This window comes from Cynocephalus volans, chromosome 1, assembly GCF_027409185.1.
Source record: "Cynocephalus volans isolate mCynVol1 chromosome 1, mCynVol1.pri, whole genome shotgun sequence".
In the NCBI taxonomy this organism is placed as follows: Eukaryota; Metazoa; Chordata; class Mammalia; order Dermoptera; family Cynocephalidae; genus Cynocephalus; species Cynocephalus volans.
In genome coordinates, this window is record NC_084460.1 from 107,172,674 (window position 1) to 107,194,224 (window position 21,551).

At 38.1% G+C, this 21,551-nt stretch overlaps 1 protein-coding gene across 6 annotated transcripts in view; it reads right to left on the bottom strand.

Moving 5' to 3' along the window:
• MCF2L2 (MCF.2 cell line derived transforming sequence-like 2) overlaps positions 1 to 21,551 on the bottom strand; it is a 232,239-nt gene that overhangs the window by 139,669 nt on the left and 71,019 nt on the right. For all 6 annotated transcript variants that reach the window (XM_063078277.1, XM_063078295.1, XM_063078315.1 and 3 more), the window contains exons 6-7: positions 5,567 to 5,683; positions 2,509 to 2,658 (exon numbers count right to left, since the gene is read on the bottom strand). In XM_063078277.1, the coding sequence (XP_062934347.1) occupies positions 2,509 to 2,658; positions 5,567 to 5,683 (267 nt within the window). The remainder of the gene's footprint in view (positions 1 to 2,508; positions 2,659 to 5,566; positions 5,684 to 21,551) is intronic.

Consider the following 21,551-nt stretch of genomic DNA (forward strand, 5'->3'; position numbering starts at 1 on the left):
TAAATCACATGCTATGACTTTTATAGATATTTAAATAGATTAAAAAGTTCACTGTTCTAAGGAATGAATCTTGTACTGGTTTTTCACTTGGAAAAGGTGCTTTCCAAATGGAAAATAAATTGTTCAGTTACTTACAGAAACTTTGGTTAAAAGGTAGGTAAAACACTAATAAAATAAAATATGAATAAATAACCACAAAACTACTGAATTATTAATAAAAATTTAAACAGTATTCCTTTTTTCCTAATATAAACCATTTCTCTCTTTAAGGCATTTTTGAATGAGAAAGTGGAAAATTGCAACGAGTTTAATGATTTGAGTATTCTTGCTCTTAGTTACAAGATAAAGAAAAAAGAAATCAAATTTGTATTAGGCCAATAACTAGTAACTACAAAAAGACCTTTAGAAACCCTCTGTGTGTCTTTAAAAGGATATTACTATGACTTGGTAAAATAAAGACAGGATAATATTTTTAATCCAAATTCGCTTAATATTCTTTATCAAGGTAAACAATTGGACAAATTAAATTGTTTTGAGAAATTTACCTTAAAATAATTATAGGTCTTCTCCATGATTTTAGGGCAGTATGGAATATAAAAGCAAGCATAATAGTTTAGTTTATGCAAAACTGCATTTATTTTCTTACTAAAAGGTTAATTAAACAGAACCTCCTAAATCCTTTCATTTCTCTTACAGGTTAGTAGGGGTGTTTAAGCAAACTGAGATATAATGATTAGGATATAAAATTGGTTCTTATAAATGTCAAATAATACTTCCAACTATGTGGATTTATAAATTTACTCCAATACATTATCTGAGTGAAGTTTTTGCCTCCTTTCCCAGAGCTGCCTGTTTTGATTCTGAGAACAGCTGGTTACCACACATACGAAAATGCTCTTCCTCCACCGTAGAGACTGGTTCTTTCCCACCCCTTTACCTCTGCAGAACTCTTCACCTGTGTAGAAATGATAGAACACTCTCTCATCTGCCTTTCCCAGGACACCCCCACAGCACACACAGCAGGACCTGAGGGCTGATTTTCATCCCCCAGATACGAGTCCTTGTCCAAAATTCAAGCTTTTTTACCTTTTTTCCCAGAGACCTTCCTGACTGACCATGCTGTCATCCCAATGCCTCTACTCTGCAACCTCTCCAAACCCTTCTAAGACCAAGACAGAGAACGACTGTGTCCACAAGCTCCAGGCACAGAACTCTGTTTCACACCATGCTCCCTTGTCCTGACTGATGCTCTGCAGTCAAAAGTTCAAGATCCTTTGGTCTTGAACCATGCAACTGCAAACTCTTTCCTAGAAGACCTCACAGAGGCACCCTAGACCCTACTTTCCACAACCCATGCCTCCCTTGGAGTTAAATCTTGGGAGTAAAGCTACTAGAGGCATCTCAGGAAAAATTTCCAGGATGCTACCAGGAGTTCACAGTTTCAGACTAGATTTTCTGATTACTCAGTATAGTAATCTTGGGAATACATTTTGAACTCCTTTTGGATAAAAACCTCCTTAAGACAGAATTTAACAATGTTCCCTGGCACGTGGAAGAATTAATGTGCCTCAACTACTACACTCTGAGACTCCCCTAACTAGACTATGTATTCCCTGAGGTTGCATTTTTTGGGTTTTCTTGGCAGGTAGTGGTGGGTACTCAATAAATGCTGAATAAATAAACAAATCAACTATCTAGAAAACCATTTTTGCAAATTTTGGGTCACAGTCTAGTTCTTCCCAAGTTCTATGCAGCAAGGGCACATATAATGTTAAGATGTATCAACTGTCTAATCCTCAGTTTGCTGCCATATTGGAAACCACTCTTCTGTGAAATAATGGTTTCAGTCTGTTTCTCAAGGCAGAAAGGGGCTGACACCCATCCAGTAAGTAGCAGCCTAGGAAGGCTTCTCCTTACTGCATGATTGCAAGAGCCTGCCAAGCTCCCTTCTCAGCAGGTTCTGACGTACTTTCATGAATCATTTAATAGGCGTCTCTCCTTAATTTCAGTTCAGAGCACTTTCCATAGCCCTTTTTCTCAAATTAGTCCTCAAATAAAAAGACATATCCCTGAGGAAGTGAAGCAATGAGTCAGCTTGTTAGTCTGCTCCAAAACTTCACAATAGCCACTGGAAAGCTTTTATAAGTACTTCAAAAACCTGCTTCTCACTCCCTGTAATTTCAGCCCATTCTGTCGTGCTCTCTCCCAAGCAGGCTCATAGAAGTACTGCCCTCAAAACGGTGCCCAGACCCCCCACCTCACCAGCACAAAGCTGGAAGGAGTTTCCCTTCCTTGGGTGGCTTAGCACAGGTCTTCATGTACCATACAGTCCCAAGAGATTTCTCCTCACCTAATGCCTATCTGGAAGGCTTAAGATAGTCACTGGCAGCCAAGTCACTGGAGAAGAAGGAAGAAGAGGTCTTAACTTTAATTCAGCTCCCACTCTCCAGGAGGCTGACCCATCTGCTGGCACAGAGGCTGGCCTCCGAAAGGCCACTGACTGCTCACCTGCATCTTGTCCTGCTGCCTTGTGTGGGACATGAGAAGGTCTTCAGTGGATGGCATGCCTCTGGGCAGCTCCGTCGTGGCCAGGCAGGCCCCAAACGTCTGCAGCATCTGGGCAGTAGTCTTCAGTGTCAAGGCAAAGTTTTCAATGGCCTGGAAGGTCAGACGATTATAACAATGTGGAGAGATTAACATTCACCAGTATGCTTTCTTTTAAAAAACTAATTAATTTTAATTGACACATTGTAATTGTACATATTTGTGGGGTAAAATTTGAGGTTTTGATATGTATGTATGTTGTATAATGATCAGGTCAGGGTAGTTAGTGTATCCATCACCTCAGACGCTTATTGTTTCTTTGTAGCAAGAACATTCAAAAGCCTCTCTTCTAGCTGTTATGTAAAATCAATATCCTTTCTTAATGAAAGGATAATTGAACCAGCTACCATTTCTTGAGTGTCTGAGAAGGGCCACACATTGTACTTGATGTTGTATATTTGCCTATCATCTCAATAATCCAGAGTAGGAGGCATTTTATTTCTATTTTGTAGAGGAGTAACTGAAGCTCCAACAAGTTAATTGCCCATATTCATATTACTTGGGCAGACAGGCAGGAAGGCAGGATTCAGCCAAGGTCAGCTGTTTCAAGTTCAGGGCTCTGTTCATTACCCTAAGAACACCTAACGTTAAGTCTGACCCAGGATTAACACTAGGTGAAATGCTACAAAGAACAGAACCACCCAGCCTTCCCTCTAATTAACCTTTCCTTCCCATCTAGCCCCAACATTGTCCTCTATCCCTCCTACACACACATACACACACCAGCTACCCGATGCCGCTGAGAAGCTTGTCAAATGCTGCTGAGAGGACATGACAATGAAGAAAAAGATGGACATAGTCATTAGGTCACTAGTGACCTTCAAGAGAGTCGCTTCTATCAGATGTGGGAGGGGCTGGGAACTTCTTCCTCTCATGTCTCCTTTATAAGAATTTGCCTGTCCTGTGTCCCTTCTACTAAGGACCCTACTCTGCCATTAAATAAATACCTTCTAAGTGGTTAGTGGCTTCACAGCTAATATCCTGGTGAGATATCTGCATTTTAGCAGAGTGCTTTAAGAAACAGGTGGCCTATCCTAGAAAAGGTGACGCTGCCCATCAGAGGAGTTAGTTGCAGGAGTAGCTTTTCAGAGTCCCACAAATCATTCCACTCAGCCACATGGGCACTGCCTGCCATGCCCACTTATCTCTCCTACTGTGATGACTGTTTTATGAGCTTTAATGACATTGCAGCCTGGAGTGACCCTCATCACATTCACTCAATTGAGATATTCTATGTGAGCTTCCCTCCATATCTCTCATTTTTAGACTTATTTAGAATTACATGTTCATGAAGAACTTGACCATTTCTTTTTTCTTCATGAGATTCTCTTGAAGTTACCATTATTGTGGCCAAACTGATGAAAGGTTTAAAGGGTTCTGATTCAGGTTGTAAGCCTTCCTCTAGATTTTGGGAAAAGTCATGCCTTCCTTGGAATTTCATAGCAAAATGAGATAGGAATTAGAATCTGTAGCTTTGGAAGAAATGCACTGTTACTAGAAATCTATTTTTGTTTAATTCTTAAATTTCCTTAAAAAAAAAAAATCTAAAACAGAGTGAATTCTTATACCTAATTAAATGTAGTTCAGGTGTTCATTGGTAAATATTGGACAACATGCTTCCAAACTGACCAGATACAGAGATACCACAAGTTTTTATCAGGGTGGTAAAGGGAGCCTCTGATTTTGCAAGAAAATCAAAGTTTTTCAAGGGGATAGGGGAAAGAAGAATGAAACTTTATATAGAAACACCTATTATTTGGTGAGTGTCTTAGTCCGTTCAGGCTACTATAACGAAAATACCTTAGACCAGGTTCTTTATAAACAACAGAAATTTATTTCTCACAGTTCTGGAGACTGGGAAGTCTGAGATCAGGGTGCTGGCAGGTTCAATGTCTTGTGAGGGTCTGTTCCTCATAGATAGCTTCTTCGCGTCCTCATACGGCAGACGGGGCAAAGCAGCTCCCTTCAACCTCTTGTATAAGGTCACTAACTTACTTAGGGAAGAGCCTTCATGATTCAATCACTCACCAAAAGGCCCCACCTCTTAACATCATCACATTGGATTCCAATGTATGAATTTTGGGGGGACACCAACATTCAGACCACAGAAGTGAGTTTCATCTCACTTTTTCCCTCAATATTACTGAGACTTCTAGTTTAGCCTAACAACCACCAATATGAGTAAGTAGAAAAAGTAGAATACTATATATAAGGTGCTTTCACAGACAACACATCACTTATTCCCCACATCAAACTTTCAGGTAGCTTTTGTTAGTCCAGGATATCTCCTATTGGCACTACTCACATTTTGGGCCAGATAATTCTTTGTGGTGGGGGGTTGTTTTGTGCTTTATAAGATGGTTAACAGAGTCCCTAGCCCCTACCCACTAGATGCTGGTAACCCTCTCACCCAAAGTTATGACTATAAGAAATGTCTAAAGACACTGACAAATGTCCTCTGGGGGGCAAAATTATCCTCAGCAGAGAATCAAAGGGTTAGTCCCATTTTAACAGAGGAGGAAACAATCTCAGAGAGGCTTAAGTAACTCACTCAAAGTCAGACGATAAGCAACGGTGACAATATTTAAATGCAGCTTCTCTGACTTTGTGGGTTTCAATCTGTCAGCACATTAGAATCATCTGAGGAGTTTTGTGAAACACTAATGTCTGAGACCCATCCAAGATCAAGTAAATGAATTTCTCTGAGGTATAGCAAGATATGGTATTTTTGACAACTCCCAGGTGCATTCAAAGTCAAGTCTTCCAGCCCCCATCCCGGAAGATGCAGTGAAGTAAGGCCATCATCAGGAGCAACCTCAGCCCATACTGTTCCACCCCACTCCTTCCCCAGTCTGTGGCTAAGTAGTCATGAAAAATGACCTCCCAACAGTTGATCTTTAACTCCCCTGTCTTCTGGAAAACATGGAAAGACAGTGAAAAGCGCACATAAGTTGTTACTCACAGTGCGATGATTTATCCACCGACTATGGTGATATTCCAAAGTTCCCCCTAACTCCTGTGTTAGTTGGCTTTTCTCAATGTAGCCATGAAGGTCAGAAACAGAGCTTAACATGATGATCTATAAGGGAAAATAAATCAATTAAATACATTCGTCACAGATCGCTAAATAGTAGCTCATCTAGATTCTACTATTATTTAAACAATCCTTCAGCTTTGCCTTATCAGGCATTTATATCCAAAAATGGTAACCATATTCAGCACAGAAATATTTAAAAGTCTCCAATTTTCCCTTGTGAATGAGAAATACCAAAGTGTTGTATAGACTGTGACAAAATATTGACTTGGATCAGAGAGCTCAGTTCAGGCTACCTGGAAGTCAGGTCTTGCTTTAGATCAATTTTGTCAGAAGTTCCCAAGCTATGGTATACTCTTCAGCCACCAAAATCAAGTGCTGTAGCCTAAAAATCTGCAGTGAGAAGCCCAGTAAAGGATAGTCCGGTGAATATCAAGATAAAATTAGAATACAGTGACATAGAGAGTATGCACTGAAAGATTCACTACAATCATGCACTCCAACCCACGAGGAATGTTGACATGCCTCCAATTTATCTTGTGTGAAGGAGACTTGGAGGTAATAGGAAGAAGATTTTACAAACTAACTGTCCTGCTGATGAATGAGCACCCACATACCTAGAGGAAACTGATACATCCTAAATTGCCCGTTTCTGCTCCTCCACAGCAGTTCTGCGCGTGGTCCTGGCTTTCTGATCCAGGGACTATGTCACACCATCTGTACATTCCTAACCAGGGACAAGGATTCCTCACTCCTGCCTCTGAACCACATCCCCCTTGAAACCTCTAATTAGTGACTTTATATTTCTTTACTCCCTGTGAATTATTTTGAAAATGGATTCTTGATCAGAGGATATAAGAATATAGACTCTATTATTATATACTCAGAATAGTAGTCAGGTGATAAGTCCTCTTTGGAAGCAGGAGAATAAAAATTAAGGCACAAACTTTATAAGTAAAAACAAAATTATACAGCAAAATTGATTTGTTCATTCAACAGATATATACTGAACTGCTAACAAATGCCAGGTACTGGGAGATAAAATAGTAAGTAGGACAGAACCTGCCCTTAAGGATCTTAGGATTAGTGGGATTTGATTTTTCCCTAGCACTATGTTAACCTTGTCAGGTCTCATGCTTTTTTCTTTCACTTTCGAAAACAGTTGGGAAATTTTAAAAATTGTTTTTATAACATGAATGGAAAAACCAAAAACCACCCTGAATCCATCTGTACCTTTCCCTTGTCAACTGAAACAACAGAGAGAGATTCTCCAAAGATAATGAGTTTATTCAGGAGTGTGCAGAGGATTTGCAAATCCAGGATATGGGTGGTGGTGGGGGGGTCATTGGCATATCCAAAGAGGGTGAGGCAAGAAGAAGCTTTTAAAGTCAAAAGGAAGAGTATGGGTAATTTGTTTTGAGACAAAGAGAACACTGGTTACAGGGGGTTAACTCAGTTCATTAGTGGAGACAGTGTGTCAGACAAAGTGTTCTTGTGCATCCAGCTAGCTGTCCCATGGGGCAAGTGGCTGTTTAGAAAGTTCTTGGCAAAAGTTCTTGTTATAGGCATCTGTGCATAACAGCCCTTCGGAGAGTCTCTGAAGGAGTTCTCACCATAGGCATGTGTGCATGAGGGCCCTTCTTTCTCAGCCTTCCAGCTTTATTTATTTATTTTTGTTTAGGATTTGACACAAGTGACCCCATTTTGATTTTGACAACTTTCACACTCTCCTACAAATTTCAAACCACTTTTGGAAGTTTCAATAAGGTCTTTTTAAAAATTAAAAATTATACGACAGGTAATAAGAAATTATGACGTTAAAAATGTATTTTGCTTCTGGAACATTAACTGCTATGGTAACACTTGAAATTTTTTTTTTTTCTTTTTCATGACCAGCACTCAGCCAGTGAGTGCACTGGCCATTCCCATATAGGATCCAAACCCGCGGCGGGAGCGTCGCCGCGCTCCCAGCGCCGCACTCTCCCGAGTGCGCCATGGGCTCGGCCCAACACTTGAAATTTTTTAAAAATACCAACGTGCAACATTGTTTTAGGCAGAAGTACCCTTGCCCCACAGCCTGGAGTTTCAGAAACCTACGCTGCCAGGCTGCATATTTTCTGTTCCATTTAACTAAACAGGAGAGGAAGGCATGATTTTCTACACTTGCTGGGACCCTGCTTTCTCATCTTAAGCTTTAGTTGGCCGAGGGGAGTTTTCAATTGAAAGCTAAAAGCGAAAATTAAAAATAAAACGAAGATATTAGATGGTTCAATACTATTAAGTACTGATCTGTAGATTCAAAGCAATCCCATAACCAAAATCCCAGCAGACTTTTTGTAGAAATTGACAAGCTGATTCTAAAATTCATAAGGAAGTGCAAAAGACTTACAATAGGTAAACCAGTTTTGAAAAACACAAAGTTGGATGATTCACACTACCTGATATCAAGAATTATAAAACTATGCTCTGCTCTCTCCAAGAATTATAAAACTATGCTCTGCTCTCTCCGCTTCCACCATTTTGCAATGTGGGACTCCAGGGTCACTGTTACCACCACCGGATGGACTTTGGACTTCTCAGCCTCAGAAATTCACATGCCCTGCAGTGCTGGTGCACAACCCAGCAGGTAGGCCTCACCACTGCCACCCAACTCCATCCCCAGCCTGGCTGAGTGCATGCTGACCAGAGAGGTGGCTCCCTGCAGAGGCCCAAGACCCGAGGCAACCACACACACAAGGAACTAGTGGCCAACAAAGCAGACACTGAGGTAGCCATACCAAATTGGCAACCCCAGCCACATTGTAGCCAGACAATAGTGTCAAACCTGTGGACTGTGGAACCCCCTGCCACAATAAATAAACATCAAAGGAAAGATACCAGAAATATGAAAAATCAAGAAAGTACACCACCAAAGGGTAATAACTCTCAAGCTCTAGATCCTATAGAACAAGAAGCCCTTGAAATGTCTGACAAGGAATTTCGAGTGATAATTCTAAGGAAACTGAATGAGATACAAGAAAACTCAGCTAGACAACATGATGAAATGAGGAAATGTATACAGGATCTGAAAGAAGAAACATACAAGGAAATCAATGCCCTGAAAAAGAATGTAGCAAAGCTTGCTGAGCTGAAGAATTCATTCAACGAAATAAAAAACACAACAGAGAGTTTAACCAGCAGGCTTGCAGAAGGGAGAACTTCTGACCTTGAAGATGGGCTGTTTGAAATAACACAGGCAGACAAAAATAAAAAAAAAAGAATTAAAAGCATTGAAGAAAATCTAAGAGAGATATCAGACAACCTTAAGTGCTCAAATATTCGAGTCATGGATATTCCAGAAGGGGAGGAAAACGGAGATTGCATTGAAAACATATTCAACAAAATAGTGGCAGAAAACTTCCCAGTTATTGTAAAAGACACAGACTTTCAGATTCAGGAAGCTCAAAGATCCCCAAATGTATTCAACCCAGAAAGGTCTTCTCCAAGACATGTTATAGTCAAATTGGCAAAACTCAAAGACAAAGAGAGAATCTTAAAAGCTGCAAGAGAGAAGCGTCAAATCACCTATAAGGGAGCCCCAATCAGACTAACATCAGACTTTTCATCACAAACCCTAAAAGCTAGAAAGGAATGGGATGATATATTCAAAATACTAAAAGACAGAGATTGCCAGCCAAGAATACTCTACCCTGCAAGGCTATCCTTCCGAAATGAAGGGCAAATAGTATATTTCTCAGACAAACAAAAACTGCGGGAGTTCACTACCACACGACCACCCTTACAAGAAATCCTCAAGGGAGTACTGGGTTTGGTTCCTGAAAAATAACTACCAGTGCCATAAAAACCCAAGAAAAATCCAAACCCACTAGTATAATGAAAATGGCATCCATGAAGAGAAAACAAACAAACAAAAAGGCTATCTACAACCCAAGGAACCAACAAATACAGAAAGCAAAAAGTAAATCAGAAAGCAAGGAACAAAAGACACCTAAGACATTCAAACAATAATCAATAAAATGCTAGGATTAAATCAACACTTTTCAATAACAACTCTTAATGTAAAAGGCTTAAATTCTCTAATCAAAAGACACAGACTGGCTCACTGGATTAAAAAGGGGGACCCAACTATATGCTGCCTTATAGAGACCCACCTCACCTATAATGACTCACATAGACTAAGAGTGAAAGGATGGAAAAAGATTTACCATGCAAACAGAAATGAAAAACAAGCTGGAGCAGCTATTCTTATATCTGATAAAACAGACTTTAAACAACTTAAAACCATATAAAGAGATAATGAGGGCCACTATGTAATGATAAAAGGATTCATCCATCAAGAAGACATAACAATCATAAATATATACGCACCCAAGTCGGAGCAGCCAGATTTATAAAACAAACTCTATTAGACCTAAAGAAGGAAATAGACACTAATACCGTAATAGCAGGGGACCTAAACACCCCACTGTCAATATTGGACTGATCATCTAAATAAAGAATCAGCAGAGAAACACAAGATCTAATCAACACTCTAGACCAATTGGATTTGGCAGATATCTACAGAACATTCCATCCAACAACCTCTGAATATTCATTCTTCTCATCAGCACATGGATCATTCTCCAGGATAGATCACATGTTAGGTCACAAATAAAGTCTCAACAAATTCAAAAAAATTGGAATTGTCCCATGTATTTTTTCAGACCACAATGGATTAAAATTAGAAATCAATAACAAACAAAATTCTGGAAACTATACAAACACATAGAAATGAAACAGCCTTCTACTTAATGACATATGGGTCCAAGAAGAAATCAAACAGGAAATCAAAAAATTCATTAAAACCAATGAAAATAATGATACATCATACCAAAACCTGTGGGATACTGCAAAAGCAGTACTAAGGGAGAAATTTATCTCATTAAATGCTTACTTCAGAAGAATGGAAAAATGGCAAGTGAACAACCTAACACTTCACCTTAAAAAACTAAAAAACAAAAAGGATCCAAACCCAAAGTTAGCAGATGGAAAGAAAACATTAATAGCAGAGCACAACTCAATGAAATTGAAACCCAGAAAACAATACTAAAGATCAATGAATCAAAAAGTTGGTTTTTTAAAAAGATAAATAAAATTGACAAACCATTAACATGGCTAACTAAAAAAAGAAGAGAGAAGATCCAAATAACACAAATTAGAAATGAAAAAGGTAAAATTAGAACTGATACATCTGAAATACAAGGAATCATTCGAGACTACTAGAAACAACTATATGCCAACAAATTTGAAAATCTGGAGGAAATGGATAAACTTCTGGACACACACAAACTACCAAAACTGAGCCAAGAAGATGTAGAAAATCTGAACAGACCAATAACAATAAAAGAGATTGAAGCTGTTATCAGAAGGCTCCCAACAAAGAAAAGCCCAGGACCACATGGATTCACAGCAGAATTCTACCAAACATTCAAAGAGGAATTGACACCAATTCTCTACAAACTATTTCAAAAGACTGAAACAGAGGCAAATCTCCCAAACTCATTCTATGAAGCAAACATCACCCTGAAACCAAAACCAGGTAAATATACAACTAGAAAAGAAAACTACAGGCCGATATCCTTGATGAATATAGATGCAAAAATCCTCAATAAAATACTAGCTAACAGAATACAGGAACACATATGCAAAATTATACACCATGATCACGTGGGATTCATCCCAGGGATGCAAGGTTGGTTCAACATACACAAATCAATAAATGTGATACACCATATTAATAAACTCAAACACAAGGACCATATGATCATCTCTATAGATGCTGAAAAAGCATTTGATAAAGTTCAGCACTCATTCATGACAAAGACCCTCTATAAGTTAGTTATAGAGGGAAAGTATCTCAACATAATTAAAGGCATATATGATAAACCCACTGCCAATATCATCCTGAATGGGGTAAAGCTGAAAGCTTTTCCTTTAAGAACAGGAACTAGACAAGGATGCCCACTCTCACCACTCCTATTCAACATAGTGTTGGAAGTACTAGCCAGAGCAATCAGAGAAGAGAAGGAAATAAAGGGCATCCAGATTGGAAAAGATGAAGTCAAACTGTCCCTGTTTGCAGATGACATGATCCTATATATCGAACAGCCTAAAGCCTCTACAAAAAAAACTCTTGGAGTTGATAAATGATTTCAGCAAAGTAGCAGGATACAAAATCAACACACAAAAATCAGTAGCATTTCTATTCTCCAATAGTGAACATGCAGAAAGAGAAATCAAGAATGCTTGCCCATTTGCAATAGCCACCAAAAAAATAAAATACTTATGAATAGAGTTAATTAAGGAGGTGAAAAATCTCTATAATGAGAACTACAAACCACTGATGGGAGAAATTAGAGAGGATACAAGAAGATGGAAAGATATCCCATGCTCTTATTTTGGAAGAATCAACATTGTGAAAATGTCCATACTACCCAAAGCAATATACCAATTCAATGCAATCCACATCAAAATTCCAATGACATTTTTCTCAGAAATGGAAAAAACTATCCAGACATTTGTATGGAATAACAAAAGACCACGCATAGCCAAAGCAATGCTGAGCAAAAAATAAAGCTGGAGGCATAACACTACCTGACTTTAAACTATAGTACAAAGCTATAATAACCAAAACAGCATGGTACTGGCATAAAAACAGACATATTGATCAATGGAATAGAATAGACAATCCAGAAATCAACCCACACACCTACAGCCATCTGATCTTTGATGAAGGCACCAAGCCTATACACTGGGGAAGAGACTGCCTCTTCAGCAAATGGTGCTGGGATAACTGGATATCCATATGTAGGAGAATGAAACTAGACCCATACCTCTCACCATATACTAAAATCAACTCAAAATGGATTAAAGAATTAAATATACATCCTGAAACAATAAAACTTCTTAAAGGAAACATAGGAGAAACACTTTAGGAAGAAGGACTGGACAGAGACTTCATGAATACGACCCCAAAAGCATGGGCAACCAAAGAAAAAATAAACAAATGGGATTACATCAAACTAAAAAGCTTCTGCACAGCAAAAGAAACAATTAACAGAGTTAAAAGACAACCAACAGAGTGGGAGAAAATATTTGCAAAATATACATCTGACAAAGGATTAACATCCAGAATATACAAGGAACTCAAACAGCTTTACAAGAAAAAAACAAGCAACCCAATTAAAAAATGGGCAAAAGAGCTAAATAGGCATTTCTCAAAGGAAGATATATGAATGGCCAACAGACACATGAAAAATGCTCAACATCAGTCAGCATCCGGGAAATGCAAATCAAAACCACACTGAGATACCATCTCACCCCAGTTAGGATGGCTAGTGTCCAAAAGACTCTGAATGATAAATTCTGGCGAGGTTGCAGACAAAAAGGAACTCTCATACATTGTTGGTGGGACTGCAAAATGGTGCAGCCTCTATGGAAAATGTTATGGAGGTTCCTCAAACAATTGCAGATAGATCTACCATATGACCCAGCTATCCCACTGTTGGGAATATACCCAGAGGAATGGAAATCATCAAGTCGAAGGTATACCTGTTCCCCAATGTTCATCGCAGCACTCTTTACAATAGCCAAGAGTTGGAACCAGCCCAAATGTCCATCATCAGATGAGTGGACACAGAAAATGTGGTATATCTACACAATGGAATACTACTCAGCTATAAAAACGAATGAAATACTGCCATTTGCAACAACATGGATGGACCTTGAGAGAATTATATTAAGTGAAACAAGTCAGACACAGAAAGAGAAATACCACATGTTCTCACTTATTTGTGGGAGCTAAAAATAAATAAATAAATACACAAAAAAACGGGGGGTGGGAGGGAACAAGACACAACAGTCACAATTCCTTGAAGTTGATATGACAAATGAACAGAAAGGACATTGCTGGGAGGGAGGTGTCGGTGATGGACCATGATAACCAACCACATTGTATATTGACACAATAAAATAATATTTGGGAAAAAAAAAGAATTATGAAACTATAGTAATCAAGAGTGTGGTAATGGTAAAAGACAGACAAATAGACCAATGGAACAAAGTAGAGAGTCTTGATAGACTCATGCAAATATGGTCAATTGATTTTTTAAAAACTTCTGTTTCAAAGTAATTGAGATTCACAGGAAGTTGCAAAGACAGTATAGAGAGGTCCTGTGTACCTTTCATCCAGTCTCTCCCCCTACAATGGTACGTCTTACATAATTATAGTACAGAATTGAAACCAGGAATTTGATCATGGTATAATGTGTGTGTAGTTCTATGTCATTTTTTCACGTGTTGCTTCATGTAACCATAAGTACAATCAAGACGCAGGTCTAGTCCATCACCACGGAAATCTTCTGGGAAGCTGGGGATTAAATTCTGTAAAAACTGTAGAACAAAGAGATTTGAGGACATTCCAGGTTGGTGAACACACCAAGGCACTGGGAGGGCGGTGCATCCAGAGTGGGAACTGATGCTCCACGCTCACACCCCCACACCTTGCACTACGCATCTCTTCCATGTGGCTGTTCCTGAGTTATATCCTTTATAATAAACCAGTAAACATAAGTCAACTGTTTCCCTGAGTACTGTGAGTCATTCTAGCAAATCATAGAACCCAAGATGGGAGATATGAGGACACCTCAATTTATAGCTGATAGGTCAGAAATATGTGAGGCACAGACTCGCAATTGGCATCTGAAGTGGGGGCAGCCTTGTGAGACTGAACCCTTAACCTGTGGGATCTGATGCTAACTTCAGTCTCTGAATTGAACTGAATTGAAGCGCAGAACACCCGGCTGGTGTCCAGAGAGTTGGAGAATTTCTTGCTGTGGAAAAAATCCACACATTAAGTGTCAGAAGTGTTGTGTGAGTAAAGAAACTGTTTTCTCAGAAAAATCTTAGGAGAAAATCTTTGGGTTAGGCAAAGAATTCTGAGATATGATACCAAAAGCATGACTCATAAAAGAGAAAACGATAAACTGTACTACAATCAAATTAAAAGCATTTGTTTTACAAAAGACACTTTTAGGAGAATGGAAATACAACCCACAAACTGGAGAACGTATTTATAGTCATATATCTGACTTACACACAGAATATATAAAGAACTCTCAAAACTCATCAATAAGAAGACAAACAACCCAATTAAAAATAGGCAAAATATTTGAACAGAAGCTTCACCAAAGAAGATATATAAGGATGGAAAATAAACACAAGGGTACTTAAAAAAATTTCATGGAAATATTCGTATTATCTTTTAATTCTACTTTTCCACAAACTTTTTGAAGTACCTTCACATGTGAAAAGAAATTCAACATCATTAGTAATTAGGAAACCACAAATTACAACCACAGAAAGATACAACGACACACCTTCTCGATCGGCTAATTTTGTTTTGAATTACCCTTGTTTTTGGCAAGGTGGCAAGCACTTGGAACAGCTGGAATTCTCATACATTGCTGATGAGAATGCAAAATGGTAGAGCCACTTTGCAAAACAGATTGGCACTTTCTTGTAAAGTTAAACATCTTTAACTTTACAAGAAAGTGTGTGAATAGTTATAGCAGCTTTATTCTTAATCACTAAAAACTAGAAACAACTCAAATGTCCTTCTTTGGTGAATGGATAAACTAGTACCTTGATAGAGTAGATAGAATAGTATTCAGCAATGAAAAGAAAGAGCTATTGACAGACCCAACAACATAGACGAAACCCAAATGTCTTATGCTAAGTGACAGAAGTCAGATTCAAAGGCTACTTAGTATATAATTCCATTTCTATGACCTTCTGGGAAAGGTAGACTGGAGGGAGGCAGAGCAGATCAGTGGCTGCCAGGGGCTAGGTCTGGGGGTGGGGGGCAACAGGAGGAAGTTTTGGGGGGTGATGGGACTCTTCCGTATCATGACTGTGGATTAACTCCATGCATTTGTCAGAACTCAGAAACATGTAGACCAAAAACAGTGAATTTTACTGCATGAAAATTAAAAAATAAATTTCAAAAATGAGACAGAGGCAGTTTCACCATAAAATCTCTTTTCTCTTTTAAACTTTACAGGATAAAAAAAATATTTTTTTAAGTTTTAAAATTTTATATAGGAAAGGGAAAAAGCAAAATAATTCTGCTTGTCAGACTTATAGGACACACCGAGCATGTAAATCTGGTCTTAAAATAGTTATTCTGTGTTTTCTTAGACTCTATTTGGCATCCTTTCATCACAGGGTCAGTTGTATAAACTATATTTTCTTATTTTCTGTACTCTAGATGCTATGGCATTTGTGGACTCCACAGCTAGGGGAGACCACCCCTCCCAGCGTTAGCACCTTTTAGAGACAGCACCCCTTTCATATGCAGAACAGCCACCTCGAACACAAATCCCCAACCCCTGCTTACCTAACCAGCACACACCAAGCCAATATTCCCCCTGCCCCAAAGCATCCTGGAGCCAGGTACCAGGTAACCCGAGTCCACCTTTGTGCCCAAATCCTGCAGGAATTGTTCAAACTGGCCAATTCTTCACTGTTCCCTTGCCCTGCGTTGCCTTTTCTGCAGACTTTCTCCTCACTTTTGCTTCTGCCTCCTGACCAAAACCTGGTGCTTCCCCTGTGGCCCTGTGTGGCATGAGGTGACCCTCTCTGTGGGAAATGTGAGTATAACAAACTCCTTCCTTCTAAGCCTGTTTCTAGTTTCCTCCTGTGGCCACACCAACTTCACCATATCCAACATGTGCATTCTCAGAACACTTGTTATTGATGAAGGATGTCTTTTTTTCCTTTTCTGTATACATTTATGTTCTAATCTATAATTGCTGAAAGCTGTTCTTTCAAGGAGATATATGACCTTTTAATTACAAAAGAAGCATTTCCTGTATTCTGTCACAAACTCCATTTTAAGTACTCGATTTGCATGCTCATAGCCTTTGAGGAATTTCTTAAGACTGCCTTCACATAACAGTTTTGTGGGGTAGCTATGAGTACAGCTGTGCTGAAACACTGAAGTGCCTGGCCAGCAACAGGCGCTCAGAAACCATTTACTATAGCAAAGCACCCACCTCTGTGGATGAAGGTACAGACAGCCTAAGTTACCTGACTACGATTACATCCTTGGCCCACCTGATTCTTAAATTAGTCATGCAAAATGAACTTCTTTTCCCCTCAACCTGTGAAAGTATAATTATTATCTAACTAGAAATGAGCAGGGAGATGTTATAATAAGAGAGGCTAGGAAGCTACAAAGTAAAATGCTAATATCACAATCGTGTTTTTAAACAAAGTAAGGAAGACAAGCTAACAGCTTGAACTGTCATTTAAAAGGCAAAATGTATTTTGAAGTTTGATCTCATCAAGCTTGGTAACTTCAGACTCTGAATTCCATGGAACATCAGAGCCACAAAGGAGTGTACTCTTAGGTGAAATAGTAGCCTACAGGGTACGTTTGCTTTAAAGAATGCCCTACTAAGTGTGCCCGGGGTTTCGGTGACCTTTTTAAAAAATTGATTTTAAGTTTAAAATCAAAAGTACAATGGATAGGAAATCAACATACACTACCACAGAGAGAAGTAGCTAGACATAATATCAAGATAAAGTAGATGTTCAGTCCCTTCTCAATTTAGATATACCACATGGAAAGCGGAGTGTAAATCCCATGTGTATCTCTGTACATGTTATCACTCGGAGGGGCATATTTTATACACAACCAGGGAGATATGCATGACCTTTGGTCAAATGCTCAGTTCAAACTCCAAACCTTTTTGAGTGGCAAGAAGCAACTGACTAGTCTTCATTTCTGAAGGGGATGGAAGTTCATGAGGATTATGACAAGGCACTGGCTGTTGTAAGTCCTCATCTCTTCCAAAATGTCACTCGCTACTCAAGTCAGGACAACTCATGGCTCACACTTCCCTCAAACACGCAAGTATTTTAAAATGAGTATTTAAAATAGAATGGGAAATTCATTTTGAGTTCTATTAACCACCCAAATATAGGGAGAAAGCATTTTCAGAAATTTGATTATTAATATAAAATGGAACCAAAACAGAGAAAATAAGAGTAGAAAAGGAGAGAGGAAAAAAATGAGAAAAATCCCTGTCTGAGATGGCCAGTCTTCACTGAGATGAGTTAAATATTCTTTCAGAACAATTTTAATTAACTTGTTTGTTTGTTTTGAACAGGTAATATGTTTAGATGGTAATAAATTCAAACAGAATAAGAGTCTATATAAGTAGAAAAATCCTGTACTCCCTTACCCCAGGCTTCCCAGTACTACATCTAGGAGGCAACCACTGTAACCAGTTTCTTGTATATCTTGCATATCATCACCAAGGTGATCTATGCACAAACAATCATATATGTATATCCCTCCTATTTTATTCAAGTGGGATCACACTACACATACTGTCCTCCCTTTGCTTTTATCCCCACTTAAAAATATATCTTTGATGGGCTGAAATTTAAGGTATCAGTGTGAACTTATGACTTCTAGAATATATATATATTCATGCGTATGTGTGTGTGTACATACACACACACATATGTATACATGTGTGGATATGATTATATATACACACGTGTGTATGTGCATATATTTACAGCTTCTGTCTGCTAAAAGGGCCCAAAAGCAAGACATCCAAGTAGTAATAGGATACCTTGCATCCAGATCTTGGTGTCTAATACCACTCAACATCAAAAGGAACCATGACTCCTAAGAGAAATGGCTAATAACAGGTTTGGACCAGGTTATGTATGAGATGAGCCTAGATCATATTAGGCCAGAAAGTAAGGAAGTACTAAAAAAATAAACATTATTGGGCCATGTCACAAGGACACAGGAGCCAGATTGAAGGGGCTCCCAATGGCAAAATCTGGGGCAGTTTGAGCACCAAAATAATTTAAAACAGTAATGGATTATAAACCATCAAAATAATAAGAATCCATAACGTGGAATAGACAAATAAATAGGGGGGATGGGAAAGTTCTAGCTTACAGTAGAACACCAACTTCTGATAAGTAACATTTTGAATATAAATATTTAATATTGAATATAAGTGTTCAGAGAGTGCTGGAGTGGGAAAATCATTATTTTGCAACCAATATAATAAAGGTTGTTTAAGGCAAGAATCATCAACGAATATCAAAGAGAGAGGGGAATATTTTGAGGAGCAGGATATTTGCATGATCTTAAAGTGCCTCTCCAAAGATTGATTATTAATTGCAAGGGAAACAATATATTTGAGTAAATGGACAACACCTTGACTAGGGGATCAAAATTAACCTCACCGACTAGGGGTAGTGAGCATTGTGGGCCTCCAGGTAATACCCCGAGATGAACACAACAGCAATTAAGTAGTATGCCAGCTGGGAATGCATAACCTAAATCACATCATGAGAAACCACCACATGAGCCCGGAATGAGGTATAAGTTTTTAAAGGACTATATTCTTCAAATATGTTAATGTCATAAAAGACAAAGAAAGGCCATGAAAATATTTCAGATTAAAGGAGACTAAAGAAACACAAGAAGTATATCCGCTACCCGATCCTAGATTGGCTCCTGCACATATATCCTATAGATACATATATTATGTATAATACATATTTTATGTACATAATCTCTTCATATGTATATCAGATAAATACATATATATTATAATACATATGAATATACAATACATATAAATACATAAACATTCTTTTAAAAAAATACAGAAACATTATAAATATACATATACATTACAGTATATGACCTGGTTTGAAGGCATGTGGCCCTCCAAAATTCATGTGTTGAAACCTAATAACCAAGGTGATGGTATTAGAAGTTTAGGTTTAGGTCATGAGGGCTCTTCCCTCGCGAATAGGACTAGTAGCCTTAAAGACTGGCTGGAGCGGGGAGGGCTGCCCTCTTGCTCTTCTGCTGTTCCACCATGTGAGGACGCAGCATTCATCCCCTCCAGAGGATGCAGCAAGGCCGTCTTGGAAGGGGAGACTGGGCCCCTCACCAGACACCACCTAAAATATATCTTAGATGGTGATCTTGGGTTTCCCAACCTCCAGAACTGTGAGAAATAAATTTCTGTTCTTTATAAATTACCCAGTCTACAGTATTTTGTTAAAACAGCATAAACAAATTAAGAAAATACATATGCAACACATACAAATACATAAACATTATTCTAAATATTCATATAAATACATAAAATGTATAAACATTATCCTAATTATACATATAAATATATATATACATATGAAATTCATATTATACATATACAGAATGTATGTACATAATATATGAATACAGAATATATGTACAGGATCCAGCCTAGAATCAGGCAGTGCATTTAATTGTCACGTATCTTTAGTTTCCTTTAATCTGACACATTTCCATAGCCCTGCTTTATCTTTTATGAGATTAACATTTCATATAAATGTATGTGTGCATGTGTATACATACACGGTCCCTGACTTGCGATGGTTCGATTTATGATTTTTTGACTTTATCATGGTGGGATCATGATACACATTTAGTAGAAACTGTACTTCAAGTACCCAAACAACTATTCTGTTTTTCACTTTCAGTACAGTATTCAATAAATTATGTAAGATATTGAACATTTAATTATAAAATAGGCTTTGTGTTAGATGACTTTGCCCAGCTGCAAGCTAATGTAAGTGTGCTGAGCACATTTAAAGTAGGCTAGGCTAAGCTATGATGTTTGATAGCTCAGGTGTATTAAACGAATTTTCAACTTATAATATTTTCAACTTACAATGGGTTTATAGGGATCCAACTCCATCATAAATTGAGGAGCACTTGTATACTATGTAAATGATATAGAGAGAAGCATAACAATAAATAATAAATCAAATGGGGGTAAAATGTTAACAGTCAGTGAGTGAATCTGGGTAAAGGGCGTGTGGTGTTCTTTTTACTATTCTTATTCTTTCAACTTTTCTGTGAGTTTGAAATTATTTTCAACAAGACATTTTTTAAAAACCCCAAAATATATATTAGAAACTGTTCTAAATCAGTATAGATTTATCTTATATATTTTTATCTGTTTTTCATTTTTCAACTGAGCTAAAGGGCATAGATTTTAAGGGTATGGGTCAATTAGTTTTGATATATGTATGCACACATGTAACACCACCCAATCAAGATATATAGAACATTTCTCCAGGAAGTTCCCTTGTGTCTCCTCCCAATCAGTCTCAACTACCCCTCATCCCTAACAACATCCCCCCACTGTTTTGATTTTCTGTCACCACAGTGGTTTTGCCTATTCGTGAGCTTTATATAAAAAGAATCATAAAGTGTATTCTTTAGTGTCTAGCTGCTTTCTCTCAAGGGAATATTTTTGAGATATATCCATACTGTAGCATGTATCAGTACTTTACTCCTTTTCATTGCTTAGTGTTATTCACTACATGAATGTGCCACAGTTTCTTTATCCATTCACCAGCTGATGGCCATTCTTTTACGTGTCTTTTTATGGACATATGTTTTCATTTCTCCTGGTTGGGTCATAGGATATGCATAGGGTATGTGTAAACTACCAACTGTTTCCAATGTGGTCGTTCCATACCTTACCACTTTTATTGCTGCAAGGCATTTCATTGATTGGATAGATCACAATTTATTTAACCAGTCCCCTGTTGTCAGGCATTAAGTTGTTCCCAAAGCTTGCTATTACAAACGACTTGGTAATAAATACCATTGTATATGCAGCTTTGTGAACCTTGTGTGAGAACATCTGTAGAATAACTTTTAGAGGTAGGTCAAAGAGCATGTACATTTTAATTTTCCATAAATACTGACAATGAGTCCTTCATATCGGTCATTATCAACTCCATTCCTACCAGCAAAGTATGAGAGTGC